General features: G+C 45.7%; 12 protein-coding genes and 2 pseudogenes across 14 annotated transcripts; 10 read left to right on the top strand and 4 right to left on the bottom strand.

The window, feature by feature from the left end:
* Positions 1-764: 764 nt before the first annotated feature.
* LOC311371072 (histone H1 pseudogene) lies at positions 765-1,411 on the top strand (annotated as a pseudogene). The gene has a single exon. The product of its transcript is annotated as a histone H1 pseudogene (transcript).
* A 523-nt stretch (positions 1,412-1,934) lies between these two features.
* Positions 1,935-2,246, top strand: LOC311371076 (histone H4; the record flags this gene model as incomplete). The annotated part of the gene is made up of 1 exon (XM_084489305.1): positions 1,935-2,246. The coding sequence occupies one exon, from the start codon at positions 1,935-1,937 to the stop codon at positions 2,244-2,246; it is 312 nt and encodes a 103-aa protein (XP_084345431.1).
* A 723-nt stretch (positions 2,247-2,969) lies between these two features.
* On the top strand, positions 2,970-3,380 carry LOC311371082 (histone H3.2; the record flags this gene model as incomplete). Its single annotated transcript, XM_084489309.1, has 1 exon — positions 2,970-3,380. The coding sequence occupies one exon, from the start codon at positions 2,970-2,972 to the stop codon at positions 3,378-3,380; it is 411 nt and encodes a 136-aa protein (XP_084345435.1).
* Positions 3,381-4,171: 791 nt separating this feature from the next.
* Positions 4,172-4,606, top strand: LOC311371071 (histone H2A; the record flags this gene model as incomplete). Its single annotated transcript, XM_084489301.1, has 1 exon — positions 4,172-4,606. One exon carries the CDS (start codon positions 4,172-4,174, stop codon positions 4,553-4,555), a length of 384 nt encoding a protein of 127 aa, XP_084345427.1. The 3' UTR covers positions 4,556-4,606.
* An 844-nt stretch (positions 4,607-5,450) lies between these two features.
* Positions 5,451-5,762, top strand: LOC311371083 (histone H4; the record flags this gene model as incomplete). The annotated part of the gene is made up of 1 exon (XM_084489310.1): positions 5,451-5,762. One exon carries the CDS (start codon positions 5,451-5,453, stop codon positions 5,760-5,762), a length of 312 nt encoding a protein of 103 aa, XP_084345436.1.
* A 1,435-nt stretch (positions 5,763-7,197) lies between these two features.
* Positions 7,198-7,821, top strand: LOC311371068 (histone H1-like; the record flags this gene model as incomplete). The annotated part of the gene is made up of 1 exon (XM_084489299.1): positions 7,198-7,821. One exon carries the CDS (start codon positions 7,198-7,200, stop codon positions 7,819-7,821), a length of 624 nt encoding a protein of 207 aa, XP_084345425.1.
* A 650-nt stretch (positions 7,822-8,471) lies between these two features.
* On the top strand, positions 8,472-8,882 carry LOC311371073 (histone H3.2; the record flags this gene model as incomplete). Its single annotated transcript, XM_084489302.1, has 1 exon — positions 8,472-8,882. The coding sequence occupies one exon, from the start codon at positions 8,472-8,474 to the stop codon at positions 8,880-8,882; it is 411 nt and encodes a 136-aa protein (XP_084345428.1).
* Positions 8,883-9,749: 867 nt separating this feature from the next.
* LOC311371078 (histone H2A) lies at positions 9,750-10,133 on the top strand (the record flags this gene model as incomplete). The annotated part of the gene is made up of 1 exon (XM_084489306.1): positions 9,750-10,133. The coding sequence occupies one exon, from the start codon at positions 9,750-9,752 to the stop codon at positions 10,131-10,133; it is 384 nt and encodes a 127-aa protein (XP_084345432.1).
* Positions 10,134-10,803: 670 nt separating this feature from the next.
* On the bottom strand, positions 10,804-12,063 carry LOC311371080 (uncharacterized protein; the record flags this gene model as incomplete). Its single annotated transcript, XM_084489307.1, has 1 exon — positions 10,804-12,063. One exon carries the CDS (start codon positions 12,061-12,063, stop codon positions 10,804-10,806), a length of 1,260 nt encoding a protein of 419 aa, XP_084345433.1.
* A 1,324-nt stretch (positions 12,064-13,387) lies between these two features.
* On the top strand, positions 13,388-13,762 carry LOC311371075 (histone H2B 1/2; the record flags this gene model as incomplete). The annotated part of the gene is made up of 1 exon (XM_084489304.1): positions 13,388-13,762. One exon carries the CDS (start codon positions 13,388-13,390, stop codon positions 13,760-13,762), a length of 375 nt encoding a protein of 124 aa, XP_084345430.1.
* A 671-nt stretch (positions 13,763-14,433) lies between these two features.
* On the top strand, positions 14,434-14,808 carry LOC311371074 (histone H2B 1/2; the record flags this gene model as incomplete). Its single annotated transcript, XM_084489303.1, has 1 exon — positions 14,434-14,808. One exon carries the CDS (start codon positions 14,434-14,436, stop codon positions 14,806-14,808), a length of 375 nt encoding a protein of 124 aa, XP_084345429.1.
* Positions 14,809-15,604: 796 nt separating this feature from the next.
* LOC311371084 (histone H4) lies at positions 15,605-15,916 on the bottom strand (the record flags this gene model as incomplete). Its single annotated transcript, XM_084489311.1, has 1 exon — positions 15,605-15,916. One exon carries the CDS (start codon positions 15,914-15,916, stop codon positions 15,605-15,607), a length of 312 nt encoding a protein of 103 aa, XP_084345437.1.
* Positions 15,917-16,912: 996 nt separating this feature from the next.
* On the bottom strand, positions 16,913-17,323 carry LOC311371079 (histone H3.2 pseudogene; annotated as a pseudogene). Its single transcript has one exon. The product of its transcript is annotated as a histone H3.2 pseudogene (transcript).
* Positions 17,324-18,323: 1,000 nt separating this feature from the next.
* Positions 18,324-18,698, bottom strand: LOC311371069 (histone H2B 1/2; the record flags this gene model as incomplete). Its single annotated transcript, XM_084489300.1, has 1 exon — positions 18,324-18,698. The coding sequence occupies one exon, from the start codon at positions 18,696-18,698 to the stop codon at positions 18,324-18,326; it is 375 nt and encodes a 124-aa protein (XP_084345426.1).
* Between the last annotated feature and the right edge of the window lie 1,542 nt (positions 18,699-20,240).

Genomic DNA, 20,240 nt, shown 5'->3' with positions numbered 1-20,240 from the left:
AATGGTTATGTGTAACTTAGTTATGTAGTTAGTTTATAGTTTACTTAGTTTGTAAACTTGGTTATGTGTATAGGAAATGTAATATTTTCTCATGCATTTGTCTTATAACAATATGCATATCTTATAACAATATGCACATTATTTATCAGAACTATTTTGCTAATAAACATATGCCCTTAAAAGTCTAATATTTAAAAACATTCAAACCTACACTAAAAAAAAACATCTGAAAAAAAAAACACCTCAAGTAAAGGTCACACATGCGCTGACTGTTCTGTGTTTACCAGCTTCAGAATACGGATCTTTAATCCAAAGTACAGACACGCGGGACAAGTGGCTCTCTGCCGAATGTTCCTCCGTTTGTACGTCATATTAAAAAACACTGTCCGCATTGTTAGATATATTTAGGCACGGTTAAAAACAAATATCAGATTAAACAGATTGATACCAAAACCATGTCACACGGAAAGTTACGGGTTTTTAGACACATGCTTAGACATCTTCGGCGCCTGCGACTCCGCAGGGTTCACATTGAACAACTCTTCTCGTAGTTTGTTCACGAGACGCGTCGAATAATTCCGTCGTTTGTGAATTAAACCCGGACGACGCGAGGGAGGAAACACAAACGGAGACATCTCGGGACTCATAGAAAAACGTTGAATGGGTTGAGTCTGTACGGTTCTCATCGAGTGTATAAGGACAGCCCACATTCATCGGTTCAATATTCTCGAGTCTCTCGACCCTGAACCGCACGAGAAAAGATCATGGAAGTCGCGCCTGCTGTCGCTGCCCCCGCCGATGCCGCCGCGCCGGTGAAGGAAGCCAAGAAGAAGAAGACGGCCGCCGCCAAGCCGAGGAAGGTCGGACCCCGCGTGAGCGACCTGATCGTCAAGGCCGTGTCCGCCTCCAAGGAGCGCAGCGGCGTGTCTCTGCCGGCGCTGAAGAAGCTCCTGGCTGCCGACGGCTACGACGTGGAGAAGAACAACTCCCGCGTCAAGACCGCCTTGAAGAGTCTGTTGGCGAAGGGGACCCTGGTCCACACCAAGGGCATCGGAGCCTCCGGTTCCTTTAAGATCCCCAAAGAGGAGAAGAAGCCGGTGTCTAAGCCCGCTGCCCCTAAAGCGAAGAAGCCCGCTGCCAAGAAGCCCGCCGCCGCCGCCGTCGTCGAGAAGGCCCCCCGGAAGGGCAAGGCCCCCCTGCCCCGGAGTGTCACCCCGAAGAAGGCCAAGAAGCCCGCCGCCGCGGCCAAGAAGACACCGACCAAGAAGAGCCCCAAGAAGGTCGTGGCCAAAGCCCTGAAAAAAGCGCCCAAGCCCGCAGCGAAGAAACCCTCCGCAAAGAAGTCCCCGGCTAAGAAGGCTTCCAAGCCCAAAGTCGCCAAAAAGGCAGCCCCGAAGAAGAAGTAAAACATTCGTTTTTTTTGTTGAGAAACCCAAAGGCTCTTTTAAGAGCCAACAACACAACGTTAAGAGCATGTATTCTTGTGCAAGGTGTAAGGCTTCTTATAGAGGGAACATATTTTAATATTATGTAGGAGTGATAATGTGAACCATGATGAAACCAGACGCAAGATTTCCTTAGTCTAGTGTTCTGTACGCACCCGGTGAGCTGAGTGGGTCAATATAAATACGAAATATAACTTTTTTTACGCTTTTGTAGAGCGTATCCTTCTCATCCAATTGCCATAGTTTCGGCAGATATTGTAAGTTAAACTGAATATGAACTGAAAATTGCTACCGGAACCAGAGCCGTTTCAAAATGGGCGGTCACTGCGCTCTTTCCTTGCGCAAATTTCTTTCCTCGAAATTCGACGAGGGCAGTAGGCGGGGTCTGTGGCGTTCCCGCCCATGGTCTCTCTCAGGTCCTCTGCGAGCCTATATATTTACGGAGCGTCTGCACTGGGTTTCATTCTGCTTCAACTACCTAGTTAAATCATGTCTGGTCGCGGTAAAGGAGGAAAGGGACTCGGGAAAGGAGGCGCCAAGCGTCACCGTAAAGTCCTTCGTGATAACATCCAGGGCATCACCAAGCCCGCCATCCGCCGTCTGGCGCGTCGCGGCGGAGTGAAGCGTATCTCCGGCCTGATCTACGAGGAGACCCGCGGGGTCCTCAAGGTGTTCCTGGAGAACGTGATCCGTGACGCCGTCACCTACACCGAGCACGCCAAGAGGAAGACCGTCACCGCCATGGATGTGGTCTACGCCCTGAAGAGGCAGGGGCGCACCCTGTACGGCTTCGGCGGTTAAACCATCTGCTCCCACACACAACCCCAACGGCTCTTTTAAGAGCCACCCAAATCTATCAAAAGTGATTTTCCTTGCGTTACAAAGTAGTCATATAAACATAATCTTAAAAACTATCTAAGAGTCTTATCGTTATGAAATTAGGTAATTGAACTCCCTAACTGAATAATTTCGACAATTTTATAAAATAAGGGCCAAATTAGTGTCTTACTTTCATGCATCGATCTATCTTTTGCCTGAAATAAAATGAGGTAATTGAACTCTATACACTCGAACGGTATTTAATTCCAATTTTTTTTAAAGAAAAGGTGAAAAAGGAGTTATTTTCCTCCATCAATCGATCCATAGTTTGCCTAAATTTAACAGGAAATTGGCATTGCTGGACACAATTTAGGCAGATATTGTAGTTAAGTATATATAATATAGTAGTCAAATTAAGGTTGGCGACTGAAATCAATTGTAACTGCCAATTCAATTCCATTTAATTTGTGATTTGCGCTTAATGGACTGTGTCCAACTTTATTCCGAAACAGGACATTTGATTATTTCACGTTCTGATTTCAAATGTAAAACGCGGGAAATGAATAACTTGCTAATGAGCACACGAGCTGGGCGTGTGAGGAAATAAAGTGGACCAATCAGCGTCTGGTTGTTGTCCTGGGCGAGCCATATAAACTTTTGCTCTACCGCGGTTTCTCACGTTCAGTCTCAGAATCCTCAGCTGAAATGGCCAGAACCAAGCAGACCGCTCGTAAGTCCACCGGTGGCAAAGCCCCCAGGAAGCAGCTCGCCACCAAGGCCGCCCGCAAGAGCGCCCCGGCCACCGGCGGCGTGAAGAAGCCCCATCGTTACAGGCCCGGGACCGTGGCCCTGAGAGAGATCCGTCGGTATCAGAAGTCCACCGAGCTGCTGATCCGCAAGCTGCCCTTCCAGCGCCTGGTGAGGGAGATCGCTCAGGACTTCAAGACCGACCTGCGCTTCCAGAGCTCCGCCGTCATGGCTCTCCAGGAGGCCAGCGAGGCCTACCTGGTCGGCCTGTTCGAGGACACCAACCTGTGCGCCATCCACGCCAAGAGGGTTACCATCATGCCCAAAGACATCCAGCTGGCCCGCCGCATCCGCGGAGAACGCGCCTAAATCGACAGTATTAATTGTCCCCACAACGGCTCTTTTAAGAGCCACACAAGCATCTTTAAGAGGTTTAAATCCGACATTGCTCTTGGTTTAAAAATAATATATATATATATATATATGCATACAACCAGGCTGGTGAATGTTAACTAGTTATAAACATTACTCAAGTATGAATGTACAAACTGAACTGCTTTATTTATTTTACACTACTCAATTAATTTAGACTTGCTGTAAGTTATTTTAAACTGATGCCTGAACAACACACTTTGACTTTAACTATGGAATTCAAGCGTTTATGACTGAATTAGATAGTTGCTAAATCCCTACTCCGAAGACTGTCCAAAGTTGAACCCTCTACCTCACCCTAACTAGATTATCAGTGAGATTTTATAGCATTTTAATTAACTTAATTAGCTGTCTAGAAACTTGAAAGTATAAATCATTTCTAAACTGATAAAATTGCATAGACTATGTTGACGATCATATAAAACGGATTACAACGTTCAAAACAAAATATATCTAGTGTTTTGGGTTCATTGTTTTTTTTAAATAAGAAAACAGGTTACTGTTAACTGTTGTGAAAAAATAACCAGTTACTATCTATATTTTACTCGCTCTTCTTTTCAATGGGGGATTCGGCTTTAGGTCCAGGCGCCAATTATCGCGCCTCTTCGGGATGAGTGATTGGTCCGTTTCTTGCAAGATTGAGCTGGCCAATAAGCAGAGACCTGAGAGCATATAGAGTGTGCCGCGCACGCTTAGACTACGAAGATCACTTTGAATACGAACTGATCATGTCTGGAAGAGGTAAAACCGGAGGCAAAGCCAGGGCGAAGGCCAAGACCCGCTCATCCCGTGCCGGACTCCAGTTCCCCGTCGGCCGTGTGCACAGGCTTCTCCGCAAGGGAAACTACGCTCACCGCGTTGGTGCCGGAGCTCCCGTCTACCTGGCGGCGGTTCTCGAGTATCTGACCGCTGAGATCCTGGAATTGGCCGGAAACGCTGCCCGCGACAACAAGAAGACCCGCATCATCCCCCGCCACCTGCAGCTGGCCGTCCGCAACGACGAGGAGCTCAACAAACTCCTGGGCGGAGTGACCATCGCCCAGGGCGGCGTGCTGCCCAACATCCAGGCCGTCCTTCTGCCCAAGAAGACCGAGAAGCCCGCCAAGAAGTAGAACCAGACCACCAATAACACAAAGGCTCTTTTAAGAGCCACCTACATCTTGAAAAAGAGCTAAATCTAAACGTATTTAACCGCAAATTACCGAACAAAACACAAATATCGAATTCACTGTCGAAACAACCCTGTAGGCTAAGGTCTTGGTAACAAAATAACTGCAAGCAAGTGCATCATCCTCTTATCCATGAAGGGGAACTTGCCCACAGGGATCTAGTAGTTTGATTTGAAAATAAGTTGTTTCCTTTTATATTTGATAATTCCATGTTTCAGAACTTTTTTTACAAACATTTTTGAATGAAAAATCCCGTTTTAGGTTGGATAAACACGTCTGACAAATGCTTATTTCGCAAATTAAAATGACATGAATTATAACGATGATGCCGGGGTTGCTCTGTATGTTAGTTGTCCAAGGGGCTACATGGCCTAAAAGTTCGGGAACCACTGCGCTATAATATATGGATGAGTGACGATTTTATATATATTGCTATTAGGACCCTCCATACAAATTACACCCAAAAAGGGCAAATTACTTTCAACAAGATGTGGGAAATATGAGCTCCTTAAACAGGACCCTCGTGCATTATATGGTCGCATGCGCAAATGATATTTGGCCAGAAAAGTATATGGCGTTTTTATTTCAGGACAATGTTTATTTTAAAAAGCAAACATTCTGGGTAAAAAAAATCTCAATAACTTTTAATAAAGAAATTAGTTTGTTAGTTATTATGTTCACGATACGATTCCTTACTATGAAAGTCGACACAAGCACTGGGCGGGTCCGTACTACAGCCCCCCCCCCGTCTCTCTCAGGTCCGCTGCGAGCCTTTAAAAAGACGTCTCCCTGGAATTTTACATCTGAACTTCATTTTGCTTCTACTACCAAGTCAATCATGTCTGGTCGCGGTAAGGGAGGAAAGGGACTCGGAAAAGGAGGCGCCAAGCGTCACCGTAAGGTTCTTCGTGACAACATCCAGGGCATCACCAAGCCCGCCATCCGCCGTCTGGCTCGCCGCGGCGGAGTGAAGCGTATCTCCGGCCTGATCTACGAGGAGACCCGTGGGGTCCTCAAGGTGTTCCTGGAGAACGTGATCCGTGACGCCGTCACCTACACCGAGCACGCCAAGAGGAAGACCGTCACCGCCATGGATGTGGTCTACGCCCTGAAGAGGCAGGGGCGCACCCTGTACGGCTTCGGCGGTTAAACCATCTGCTCCCACACACAACCCCAACGGCTCTTTTAAGAGCCACCTAAATACTTTATCAAAGACGTACTCCTACAAAAATGATTCATACGGGCAATTTCAAAATAAGCTTAAAATGTATACAAGTTTTATATTTTCAAGTGTGATTTCTAATAGTCTATCCAGTGTGAAGTATCATTATTAATGCCCCATTGCCGCCGATACTAATGACTGATGCCTTCTAAAAATGCGAAACCGCACATCAATTTAATTTTTAGCTGTGTTGCGTATGATTAGTTTTAGACAAAGTAGGCCTATACCTATTTAAAATGAAGTCCTTTTAAAAATATATTTATTCAACACTTCAATATTTTATATATTTATTGCCCTATTCATTTATTAGAGGCGTATATTTGTATTCCATAGCCGTATTTATTTATTTGATTAATTATTATTGATCAAATGGCATTCCATGATAAATCAGCGTTAAAGCAAGTTTGCCTATTTGATTAATGTTGCCATGATTCATGCATTCTGGGTTCCAACTGCATGGTCGTGTTCTATTGAAACTCAAGTACACCGCCCACTCTGATACAGCCCACTCTTATGTAGAGTGGGCTTAATAAATAGTTTTACGCAACTAGGGATCATTTCGATGGATCATTTAATAAATAGGCCCTATATCAAAATGTATTTAATGTACTTGCCAATTACGAATCTGTTTGGGTTCAATCTAGCCGACATTATATGTTCGGACAATGAAGTTGAGTATTCAGTATCCATTTGATCCAGGGTGTAAAAGATGATGTGTAATTGAAGACAATAAACGGCAAGGATCGACTTACGCTCCATACAAACGCAAGATTACTCTGCAAAATGTCAAAATGTATTTAAAGTAATCGAATAAATGTCATGTATTTAAAATCCATACAGATGTATGTTTCTGATTGTTGTAGCAGCTATGTGCAAGCCTTTACTGACGAGTGTGTTTAACAGCAAACAAATGCGTTAATTGTTTCATAACAACAGACACTCAGGACACGTTGATCACTGTCAACTGTTGGTCTGAAGTCTTGTTCATTTGAAAAAGCACTTTTCGAACTATAAAAGTCTTTAACTATTATTAAAAACAAATCTCAACGAAACCTAGGTGACCATAACCAGGTCACGTCTCATTCTAAGCGTTATTGTAAATAATTGTCGACATCATTGGTACATAAAACCAGGTACGGTTGAAATTTAACATTTCTTCTTGTAGTTTATAAACTAGACGTGTCAAATACTGCCATCACAAGGGAATTTTACGCTGGTAAAGTTAAGGAGGAAACACAAACGAGACGATCATTCCCACTCGGAGTAATTTTTATATGGTTGAGTCTGTACGGTTCTCATCGGGTGTATAAGGACAGCCCCCTGGCCGCCTTCAGTCATATCTGCTACAGAACGTCCCGAGAACATGTCTGAAGTCGCTCCTGCACCCGCTGTTGCCGCCGCTCCGGCGAAAGCCGCCAAGAAGAAGCCCGCTGCCCGGCCGAAGAAGGTCGGACCCACTGTGGGCGACCTGATCGTCAAGGCCGTGGCTGCGTCCAAAGAGCGAAGCGGAGTTTCTCTGCCGGCGCTCAAGAAGGCTCTGGCCGGCGAGGGCTACGACGTGGAGAAGAACAACTCCCGCGTCAAGGCCGCCGTCAAAAGCTTGGTGGCCAAGGGAACCCTGATCCAGGCCAAGGGTACCGGAGCCTCCGGATCCTTCAAGATCAGCAAGGAGGCAAAGAAACCCGCCGCCGCCAAGAAGCCCGCTGCCCCTAAAGCCAAGAAGCCCGCAGCCAAGAAAACCGCCGCGGCCAAGAAGGTCGTCACCCCGAAGAAAGTCAAGAAGACCCCGACCAAGAAACCCGTAGCCGCTAAGAAAGCTACCCCGAAGAAGGCAAAGAAGCCCGCCGCCAAGAAGGTTGCGGCCAAGGTTACCAAGAAAACCGTCAAAAGCCCCAAAAAAGCTCCCAAGGCCGCCCCCAAGAAGTCCCCGGCAAAGAAGGTAGCGAAGCCCAAGGCAGCCAAGAAGGCCGCCCCCAAGAAGAAGTAAACTCTTCCTATGTCGAGTTGAACCCCATTCCCCCCCCCAAAGGCTCTTTTAAGAGCCAACCACACAACTTTAAGAGCCCATATTCTATCTCTCTATACTGCACATCGGTATTGAAATTACAAGTCTACTAGTTTTACTGACTTATTTACTAATGGTTAAGAAATAGAGTAATAGTTTGTAAAACTGAAAGGTATGAATAATACGAATATGTATGCAACAGGCCTCAGAAATCAAACGTTAAAGTGTCCCCGCATTATATTTAACAAATGTTGAAATTCCCTTCAGTTTTGGGTCCTATTGTCGTAAAATCTCGTTGAAATGGACTGATTCAAAAAATACAATTATTAATGAGGTAAAATATATTCAAACATTTCCATGATCCGCACATCTTTTAGTGTATAAATTAGAGACTGGATGCTAATCTTATGGTTTCACCCCTCCTCCATCCCCGATTATAAAACGCGGGAAATGAATTCAAACTCAACAAAGAAAGACTAGGAAGGATATGGGCGGGCACCAATGTGTGGGCGGGACTCAGTCTCTAATGACGTTTTTATAAGGACCAATCAGAGTGTTGTGTTTCGCCGGGGCTGACTATATAAATCCGTTCAGCCCGTCGGTATTTACTAAATTGAAGACATTCAATCGAAATGGCCAGAACCAAGCAGACCGCTCGTAAGTCCACCGGTGGCAAAGCCCCCAGGAAGCAGCTCGCCACCAAGGCTGCCCGCAAAAGCGCCCCGGCTACCGGCGGCGTGAAGAAGCCCCATCGCTACAGGCCCGGGACCGTGGCCCTGAGAGAGATCCGTCGGTATCAAAAGTCCACCGAGCTGCTGATCCGCAAGCTGCCCTTCCAGCGCCTGGTGAGGGAGATCGCTCAGGACTTCAAGACCGACCTGCGCTTCCAGAGCTCCGCCGTCATGGCTCTCCAGGAGGCCAGCGAGGCCTACCTTGTCGGCCTGTTCGAGGACACCAACCTGTGCGCCATCCACGCCAAGAGGGTCACCATCATGCCCAAAGACATCCAGCTGGCCCGCCGCATCCGCGGAGAACGCGCCTAAACTGACTTACTTCCTAGTCCCCCCAACGGCTCTTTTCAGAGCCACCTACTTATTTTAAAGAACAACCTTGTCTAGACAACCATAATGCATCTACTATACTATCAGCAGATCTATGTATAACTGGATGAACTGGAGACTGATGAATAAACCAATACTTGTATCTCAAGTTAAAATAATCGTATCATACGAAGCACATAGTATAACATTGTTAACGTAACAATTTCCGTAGACTGGAGCCAAAATGTCATTACCTTTTTATAAATGACATTAAATATTTGGTTGGATGTGGACATGTTGAGGGGTTAGGTAAGAGGTGATTTGTGTCGGTATTAAAGTTAGGGATGTTTACTTACGCACTAGGTAAGATTGATTGGTTTAGATACTTGGACAGAGATGTTGGTTAAAGTACTTGGTGATGTGAGATACTTTACTTTATGTGCAAGGATAGATATGGATAGATATATGCTTAGGTTTTAGGTTTGATATGGATAACTATAGGGTAAGGGTTTGTTCAGGTACTTTATATGGTTTAGGTATAAGGATAGCTACCTGTTATGTTGCATCACGTATTCATGAATTATTCTAATTGCTCATGAGATTCCTTCGCATCCTGGAAAAAAAAATATTCGGGTCGCGCAAAATTAGGGTCCAAGAAATGCAGCCTGTTCTAGTACCGGAACAACATGCTATTTATTTTTCGTTCATTAGGGGAAAATACTGCCACCTATTGGCCGTGAATGTAAGATATGTTATTGGTCTGTTTTGTACTGTGTGGGCTGGCCAATGAGCAAAGAGCTGGGGTCTACATATACCAGTGTGCAGCGAGCTATTGTCATACTTTGAAGCATTTACGCAGCGAAGTTAATCATGTCTGGAAGAGGCAAGACCGGAGGAAAGGCCAGGGCGAAGGCCAAGACCCGCTCATCTCGTGCCGGACTCCAGTTCCCCGTCGGCCGTGTGCACCGACTTCTCCGCAAGGGGAACTACGCTCACCGCGTCGGTGCCGGGGCTCCCGTCTACCTGGCGGCGGTGCTCGAGTATCTGACCGCTGAGATCCTCGAGTTGGCCGGAAACGCCGCCCGCGACAACAAGAAGACCCGCATCATCCCCCGCCACCTGCAGCTGGCCGTCCGCAACGACGAGGAGCTCAACAAACTCCTCGGCGGAGTGACCATCGCCCAGGGCGGTGTGCTGCCCAACATCCAGGCCGTCCTTCTGCCCAAGAAGACCGAGAAGCCCGCCAAGAAGTAAATCTAAAAAGAAATCGTCCTTAAACCCCAAAGGCTCTTTTAAGAGCCACCCATATCTAACCCAAGAGCTGCATCTTCTAAACCTGTCAACGCCACTGCCGTAGAAGTTAAACATCTGGCTAAAGGTTCTCCGACTACTTTCTGCATAACGGAAAAGTCGCGCTAATTGTGGTTGACTTTTGGAATGCAATGGACGCAATAAGAGGTTCTCTTCTCTGTAACCACAGTATAATTTGTATGTGTACAAACACTGAATACAATAGTTTTGGTCTAAGGCTATATTTGTATTACCTCTGTAAAACCCAAATATAGAAAAACCAAAAATATATATATATTTTACCTTTCAGATGTTGTGGGAGGCCTTTGATGCAGAAATTAAAGTTAAAAAAAAATGTTTATGTACGTTTTTAGAGAAATGTAATATTGCAACATTGGGCTTAGTTGGGAGCAGAATTTCTGTATTCGTACTCACGTTGTCTGAACAATTCAGAACTAAGGGTTCATTTGCAGGGTTGTTTGCTTAGTTAGCCCCATAACGGTATATAACATTAATAATAATCACAGTCATATTTTTATGAAGTCATTTATTAAAAATATAAAACAAGATAAAACTCTTAAACGCTTTTCCCCCCCCTCTTTTTTTCTTTTCATGACATTGGTCATGAAGACTTTCATTGGTGGTGAAAGTCCCAGAAACAGTCCCTGTCGTCTGAAAAGCAAAGGCGAACATCACACTTTCTGCATTGTGTGTTGGTGTATCCTTTATTGCAGTGTCTGCAGCGTCCTCTCCCTGTCTTCCTTGGGAAATGGGCAACTAGATCCTTGCGTACATCCAATGGGAGGTGTGCACATCTCTTGGATGGCCTCTTCTGAGCATTCAGAGGGCTTCCTGATGTCACTGTCTGTGTTGCTGGGCTTCCTTTGCCTGAAGATGGCTGTCCTCTCTTTGGAGTTTGAAGTGTTGCGTTTACCAGGATGAGAGAGGATGCTAGCTGTGCCTGAAACTGTCTCCTTTTCATTGTCTCTTTGCTAGACATCTTGAGCGCTTTACAGTCCCGCTTGTAGAGCAGCCAGGCATTGACCACAGCGAGGATGATGGTGTGCCAGAAGATGTGCATGTACCAGCGACGGGATTTGATGGGGAACTTATATTTGGCTGTAAATGAGTCCAACAAATCCACACCTCCCATGTACTTGTACATAGGAATCACCATCTCATCCACAGAGTTGTGCTCTTCTGGTACCACCTGCAGGCATTTCTCTCTGAATGAATCAAGCCACGGTCTGAGTTTCCATAGTTTGTCTTTCTTTTCCATCTCAGATACTGTCATGTTGTTTACAAAATGTAATGACGTCAACAGGGATTGGAATCTGTTGCGTGGCATCACATCAGCAACAGGGGAGTACCGCGTCTCTGTCTCCCAATACATACGGGTGCCAGCCATTTGTACCAGGCCCATCTTCAGGTACATGCCAAGCATTTTTTCAATTTCCTTTGCAGTGGTGTTTACAGATGTTCCATGCGCCTGAAAGCTGTACTCATTCGTGTTTTGTGCCAGAGCCTCAACCATGTCTTCGGACACAAACTTCTGGAAGTATTCCAATGGTGTGTGGAGGGAAATGTCATCTGCTGTGACATCCAGACCAGAAAAATCAGTGTTGGGACTGATGAAATCTTTTTTCAGCCAGCGATACCTGTCTCGGGGCATGGTGTGTTTGTTTGTTTTTGGCTCGATGTCCACGTAATTATCAGCTGGACAGTCCATGGGTGGTTGGTTTTCTTTGTCCACTTCTTTACAGACATCTTCATCGGAGTCTTCATCACTCTCATCAGTGTCACTGATTTCCATCTCAACCTCACTCTCTCCATTTTGGACCATGTCAATAACATCCCGCATACTGTATCGCGGCCCTCTCCTTGCTGGTGGCATTCTGAAAATAAAATATCAATTAATTAACATGTATATATATGTTTTATATATTGTAGTACATAACCTGAAGGAATAGATAGGGTGGTGGATCAAGTGCTCAGGGTAGAAATGTTTTCCTGAATGTCGCTTTGGACAAAAGTGTCTGCTAAATTCCCTAAATGTAAATGTAAATGGGTTAATGGCTCTAATTATCATACTAAAAGGAAAACATGCATACCCCCACTTCCACACCACACATTCAGGAACATTCCTTTCCCCAGAACTGAATTGTCTGTTGATATCCTCTTTGTGGAAAAAGTCATGGAATTTTAGGTCAGGCTGATCAAATTAACTACCATTTTTAGAGATAAAACTTTCAAATCAGTCCAATTTGACCAGAACACAACACAAGGGTAGAATGTATACTATCCATGTATAAAGAAAATACTAAGAAATTTGATGCATCTATTCCACAATAACTACATATGTACATGCTGTAGACATTGTAATAACAACCAAAAATATATATAAAATACATTTTACTTACTTGAATCTGATGAATCCAGCCCAATGAAACAAATAGATGTTGTTCGAAGGAAACCTTGAGAGGTTGTATGAGTTCATGGCCAGAAGGCGTGACTTATAAACAAATGTACGATCCAATAGTATTGTGAGACTGAACAATAGGACCCAATGACTATGTAAATGTGGTAAAAAAAAAAAAAAGATAAAATATAACAGATTGTTTTTTAGGATGGTTAAAGGTAACGTTGTAATTTTACAACAAGGGAACTCTTGAGCTGGTTGGAATAGCATAGTGCACAAATACGCGGATAGGGTGAAAGTCAGAATGTTTCAACTTATTTTGATCAGGAACGATAATTCGAAATGATGGTTAACCGTTAAATGAATAAGGTGTTTGCAAATGTTTTGCCTGCTTGGCCTGTTGGGTAAGAGGAGTTGAAACCGAAGTATGAAAGCGCTAGAAGCAGAAGGAATGAGTATTCACTACTACTATTCTTTAAAATTAAAGCGCATCATTATGTTTATGATGTGATTGTGAACCTGTTTTTCGAACTTGAGTTAAATAGTTTTAGTTTCGACATAGATAATCAGTCTAAGACTGTATCCATTCAAATATAACCTGTTGAATGGTGGCGACTATTCATTCAGGACAGTGGCGTTTCAAAAATATCCGCGCGCTGTTGTAAATCAACTCCCAACGGAATTCGGTGCCGCGTAATCCAGCCAATCATACACATGCGCCAGCACATGCTGATTTGCATGCGCCTCCTATAAAATCGGTTGCAAAACTAGTCTGCCCACATTCGCATCCAATCGCATCATGCCTGAGGTAGCAAAACCCGCGCCCAAGAAGGGCTCCAAGAAAGCCGTCTCCAAGACGGCAGTGAAGGGCGGCAAGAAGCGCCGCAAGACCAGGAAGGAGAGCTACGCCATCTACGTGTACAAGGTGCTGAAGCAGGTCCACCCCGACACCGGCATCTCCTCCAAGGCGATGGGCATCATGAACTCGTTCGTCAACGACATCTTCGAGCGTATCGCCGGTGAGGCCTCTCGCCTTGCCCACTACAACAAGCGCTCCACCATCACCTCTCGGGAGATCCAGACCGCCGTCCGCCTGCTGCTCCCCGGAGAGCTGGCCAAGCACGCCGTGTCTGAGGGCACCAAGGCGGTGACCAAGTACACCAGCTCCAAGTAGACTTCACCTCCAACCAACAAACGGTCCTTTTAAGGACCACCCAAATACCACTAAAAGCTTCTCCTTTCTTAAACTCCAATCTATAAGCTATATAGTCTACGTTATATTACTCAAGGCGTCCTCACAACAGACGGGAGGAACCAGTGTGCAGAACGCATATAACACCGCTAAGTGACTGGTCTGTATTCTGCCGTTAACCCCCGAGGCCGGGATAGAACTCTATTTACGTACCAGGTGGGTTTCCCGTTGATAAAATAAGACCACATGTCTTTGAAGGGATTTATTACAGGTCTGATTTGTAAGCGTGTAGATTTCATTCCACCCAAGTTCTTATGGACTTGCTGGGCCACGCGGCAGGCTGGCAGATGTCACTTTTAGGATATTTTAATGTTTTCCCATTAGTGAGAACCTCTTTGTTATCGGCGTAGGGGAGATATCAATATAGATATCAGATGACCTTTATTAATATTCTCTGTATTAATGTTCTGAGTTGATATTGTCCAACGGTTATAGAACGTTGGTGTATTCTAGTTCCTCTTGTCCACATTAAGGGATTCGATGCCGCCTAATCCAGCCAATCACACAAGCGGAACAGCACATGCTGATTTGCATGCGCCTCCTATAAAGTCGGCTGTAAAACTAGTTTGCTCACATTCGCATCCAATCGCATCATGCCTGAGGTAGCAAAACCCGCGCCCAAGAAGGGCTCCAAGAAAGCCGTCTCCAAGACGGCAGTGAAGGGCGGCAAGAAGCGCCGCAAGACCAGGAAGGAGAGCTACGCCATCTACGTGTACAAGGTGCTGAAGCAGGTCCACCCCGACACCGGCATTTCCTCCAAGGCGATGGGCATCATGAACTCGTTCGTCAACGACATCTTCGAGCGTATCGCCGGTGAGGCCTCTCGCCTGGCCCACTACAACAAGCGCTCCACCATCACCTCCCGGGAGATCCAGACCGCCGTCCGCCTGCTGCTCCCCGGAGAGCTGGCCAAGCACGCAGTGTCTGAGGGCACCAAGGCTGTGACCAAGTACACCAGCTCCAAGTAGACTTCACCTTCAACCATCAAACGGTCCTTTTAAGGACCACCCAAATGCTTTCTTAAGAGCTTCTCCTCGCTACAGTAAGATGACAATGCCTCAGTCAGTGTAGTAGTTGCGTTCGAATTGAGGCTAAACGTATCTGTAACGTCTTAATTTAGTTCCTAAATAGCATGAGGTAGGGCGCCCCCACCTGACGGTCATCAGAATCACATGCGATCTGGATTTTCGGGTGACTAGCTTCTGGATTTTTGTATGACTTCAATTGCAGGACTGCATTTCTTCTGCCTCGTATTTCTCTCCAATTACGCGCTACTGGCTCGGAAAGAAACCATGCTGCTCGCCATTGCAACTGGGTCACTTCACGGCCACGGTAGTAGCATAGCTACAATCACTAATACCACATGTATTATCTGTTAATGCTAAATGCAGCCCCTCACCGTATGTGACATGTTGTATATAACAATTCATTCATACATCGGGTTTGTTTTGGGGTAAACAATTCATTTGAAATGCCAATTTCATATTGTTACTATGGTGAGTGGTTTGATGATTCGTCGATCTGTTGGTAATGCCTCCTCGCGCTCCTCTTTCAAAATAGGAGTGAAAGAAAGTTGAGTGCTCTTTTCATCCTTCTCCCGTTACTAGTTCCCTGTTAAAAGGTACATACACTTTTTGTATATACACCCCATTGATAGTTGAAGCACGTTTGATACAAGGTTCGACAGCATTGTAAAAGGAGCTTCTTCAAATATTTGGGTGGCTCTTAAAAGAGCCGTTGGGGTTGTGTGTAGGAGCAGATGGTTTAACCGCCGAAGCCGTACAGGGTGCGCCCCTGCCTCTTCAGGGCGTAGACCACATCCATGGCGGTGACGGTCTTCCTCTTGGCGTGCTCGGTGTAGGTGACGGCGTCACGGATCACGTTCTCCAGGAACACCTTGAGGACCCCGCGGGTCTCCTCGTAGATCAGGCCGGAGATACGCTTCACTCCGCCGCGACGCGCCAGACGGCGGATGGCGGGCTTGGTGATGCCCTGGATGTTATCACGGAGAACCTTACGGTGACGCTTGGCGCCTCCTTTCCCGAGTCCCTTTCCTCCTTTGCCGCGACCAGACATGATTATAGTTTGTCAGAAAACTGTGACTTGTCAGCGCTAGGCTTGTTCATTATAAAGGCTTTTTGCGGACCTGAGGGAGACGAAAGGCGGGAGCTCCTCTACAGACCACGCCCATTACCTCTGTTCAACTGTGGCTGGAAAGTTGACGCAGTTGAAAGTTGACACATTCATTCATTATTTGTCTGTTGCACTATTGTTTGTTGTAGGTCCTGGCACTTGATGAACACACTTAATGCAGGTTGTATTCATTCATTGTACTTGTGTAGCATGTACTTAATTGTGTTGTGCATGCATGTTGTGTAGCATGTACTTAGTAGCATCTGCAGTAGCTAGCCATCACTGCTGTGTACGGGGAATGGGGTCAGCCTGGCGGTTGTCAGTACTTGCACTTGGTTCTATGAACGTCTTTACTGCACCGACAGCGATATATTGTTTCACTTCTTATGACAAATGTACTCATTGTAAGTCGCTTTGGATAAAAGCGTCTGCTAAATGTAATGTAAAATGTAATACATGTCTATACAATTCAAGGGGACTTTATTTCTACATTTTCTTATTGTGTACTTATCTTGTCCTATGCACTTATATATACCTACATAATATATGTACATATATTATATATACACGATGCATCTTACACTTCTGGTTAAATACACTTCGGTTGACTAAACACTCGTCTTCCCCAAAAACAGATCGAACGATTAATCAGAGATGTGATGTTAGTGATCCAAAGAAATACAGGCTACGTTTATCATATTCAGTTATCGAATGAGTGCGCTTAAAAATGCGGGCCCCACCATATTATTATAACATCCGACCGGTAGAAATTGATTATTTGCTTAAAAAGTTCAAGACAACTACATCTACACATGCTGTGCACATAAAACAAATCTGTACTTATTGCTATTTAACTATGGTTTCGCAACGAGGAATGCTCTTATGAGTATGTAGGTGGCTCTTAAAAGAGCCGTTGGGGGGACTTGGAAGTTGGTCAGTTTAGGCGCGTTCTCCGCGGATGCGGCGGGCCAGCTGGATGTCTTTGGGCATGATGGTGACCCTCTTGGCGTGGATGGCGCACAGGTTGGTGTCCTCGAACAGGCCAACCAGGTAGGCCTCGCTGGACTCCTGCAGAGCCATGACGGCGGAGCTCTGGAAGCGCAGGTCGGTCTTGAAGTCCTGAGCGATCTCCCTCACCAGGCGCTGGAAGGGCAGTTTGCGGATCAGCAGCTCGGTGGACTTCTGATACCGACGGATCTCTCTCAGGGCCACGGTCCCGGGCCTGTAACGATGGGGCTTCTTCACGCCGCCGGTGGCCGGGGCGCTCTTGCGGGCAGCCTTGGTGGCGAGCTGCTTCCTGGGGGCTTTGCCACCGGTGGACTTACGAGCGGTCTGCTTTGTTCTGGCCATGTCGTTTGGGTGTCTTCAAATCGAAGGTAAGGAATCAACGCGCCGAGTAGATCTTATATAGCCAGTCCCGGAGAACCGCCCACGATGATTGGTCTCTCTGCGAGAGAGAGGGGGGGGGGGGGGGAAACACGCCCCTTTTGGAATCATTCATTTACAACAGCGTTAGAGTTCAGCTTGTTTCTAATGTTTTTGTGCTGTTTTTTTCCGCCGTAGTAGTAATTCTTGAAGTGAAAATCAAGGCAGCTTGACAGGTTGGATCAGAGGATCGAATAGATGGTTTATTCCAGTATGTAATACAGCACAGGTACAGACTTAAACTGAATAATCTATAGTGTAGCTGGATGAGGAGCAGTCTCCATACGTCGATCGCCCTGAACCAACGGTGGGACGAGTATTATATAGTATACGAAAGAAAACGTGAATAACAAAAGAACAGAAGCAGTCCCTCCCTTGTTCATCCTTGCAGGGACATAAACAAAGCAGGATTGTTGGAAAGAACTGTAATATATGTAATAATCAATACAGAGACTATTAATAAAGGTCAGCTGATATCTATATTGATATCTCCCTTACGCCGATAACAAAGACACTCACTAACGGGGGAAAACAGTAAGAGATCCTAAAAGTGACATCTGCCAGCCTGCCGCGTGGCCCAGCAAGTCCATAAGAACTTGGGTGGAATGAAATCTACACGCTTACAACTCAGACCTGTAATAAATCCCTTCAAAGACATGTAGTCTTATTTCATCAACGGGGAACCCACCTGGTACGTAAATAGAGTTCGATCCCGGCCTCGGGGGTTAACGGTAGAATACAGACCAGTCACTCTTAGCAGTGTTTTATGCTTTCTGCACACTGGTCCCTCCCGTCTGTTGTGACGACGCCTTGAGTAATATAACGGAGACTATATAGCTTATAGATTGGAGTTTAAGAAAGGAGAAGCTTTTAGTGGTATTTGGGTGGTCCTTAAAAGGACCGTTTGTTTGGTTGAAGGTGAAGTCTACTTGGAGCTGGTGTACTTGGTCACCGCCTTGGTGCCCTCAGACACGGCGTGCTTGGCCAGCTCTCCGGGGAGCAGCAGGCGGACGGCGGTCTGGATCTCCCGGGAGGTGATGGTGGAGCGCTTGTTGTAGTGGGCCAGGCGAGAGGCCTCACCGGCGATGCGCTCGAAGATGTCGTTGACGAACGAGTTCATGATGCCCATCGCCTTGGAGGAGATGCCGGTGTCGGGGTGGACCTGCTTCAGCACCTTGTACACGTAGATGGCGTAGCTCTCCTTCCTGGTCTTGCGGCGCTTCTTGCCGCCCTTCACTGCCGTCTTGGAGACGGCTTTCTTGGAGCCCTTCTTGGGCGCGGGTTTTGCTACCTCAGGCATGATGCGATTGGATGCGAATGTGGGCAGACTAGTTTTGCAACCGAATTTATAGGAGGCGCATGCAAATCAGCATGTGCTGTTCCGCTTGTGTGATTGGCTGGATTACGCGGCACCGAATTCCTTTGTTGTGGAGCTAGATCATTATAGTTACTAGATCAGTGTATGACTGGAACTGTTCAATAAATGTAAAAAATGTTTTTTAGTTTCTTAGTTAGATCCACGGTGTCTTCTGAGCGGTTAATTATTAACATCACATACATAAAACATTACTATAGGAAACCATTCAAATCGTAAATATATTTTCACTCATGAATGACTCAGTAACATTGTTATACCATCCTTTCAAATTGCAACCTCTGTTAAAGCAATTATAGTTTAATGATTCGAGGCAGCTTGTTCTGACCGTTCATAACTACGTCCCAGAGGAATACATTTACCGCGCGGGTATTTTGAATTCTGCTGTATTTGGTTGCTAGGCATTTGTCATTTCTACTAATTCTTTATGCCAACAATCATTTGCACTAGGTGTACGGGCATCTCAGCATGTCGACGAGACCGTGGTGTCACGTCGTAAAAGTAACTGAACTCCATCTGCAGTAAGGTTAGTAAGTCCTTGATAATTATGTGGTGCTGTTCGTAAACTTCTGCTGCTCAAAAACGTGCTTCCCTTTGTCCAGACTCGGCTCGACCTTTGCTCATTTTCCCCCAGATTTAGCCAATAAACACCCGTGCAAAATCCACTGCAATTCTCATGCAACTTTTTCCACACATGTAAATTTAGAACCATATGTTGGATCTAAATATACATTTTTATATCAAAATCTTATATCTCAATCTATATTCTAACTGCTTAATCTGAAGCTAAATCTTATTTACATCTAAATCTTTATATATAAATCTACATTTTATATCTAAATCTTTCACCTAATTGTTAAATCCATTCAACAGATTTGCTAATTGTCATACATACTAATTACATACTAATGAGTTCTGACTCCTAACATCCATATTTTAGGGGCGGTATCACACGCACGGACAGAAGGTCGATATAGATAAATACGGTAGATAGACTAATGCAGACAATAACGATTTAGTAAGAATGTAGACTTCAGCTACACGTTTCAAAAGGTAATGATTATTTATATATTTGCTTCTGGTACAGCAGCTCCTGCTTCGTCAGCCGCTGCAGCTCCCCCTCCTGGAGAGGGTCAGCGCCGCGCCCACAGAGGAGTCAGGAGGAGTCAGGGGGAGATAAGGGGTGAGTTGGTAAGAGGTAGTTGAGGGGTGAGTTAGGAGGAGGGGGGGGGGGGGGGAGGACCGCCACAGATCAGGACGTCTTTAATAAGGCGAACGTCAGCGGTCGGCTGACACCGCAGCAACACGCGCTGAACGGACCAGAGGCTGCAGCTCCCATCACAGTTTGGTAACCGGGTTACAGCGGTTACCGCGGTAACCGTGTGTGTGTGTGTGTGCAGGGGCGTACTTAGTCATTTGGGGGCCCAAGGCAAACCCAGTCATTGGGGCCCTCCACATTCTCGTTCT

The sequence above is a fragment of the Micromesistius poutassou genome (assembly GCF_964030765.1).
Source record: "Micromesistius poutassou genome assembly, contig: SCAFFOLD_2886, whole genome shotgun sequence".
NCBI lineage: Eukaryota > Metazoa > Chordata > Actinopteri > Gadiformes > Gadidae > Micromesistius > Micromesistius poutassou.
This window is presented reverse-complemented; position numbering and strand designations above follow the sequence as displayed.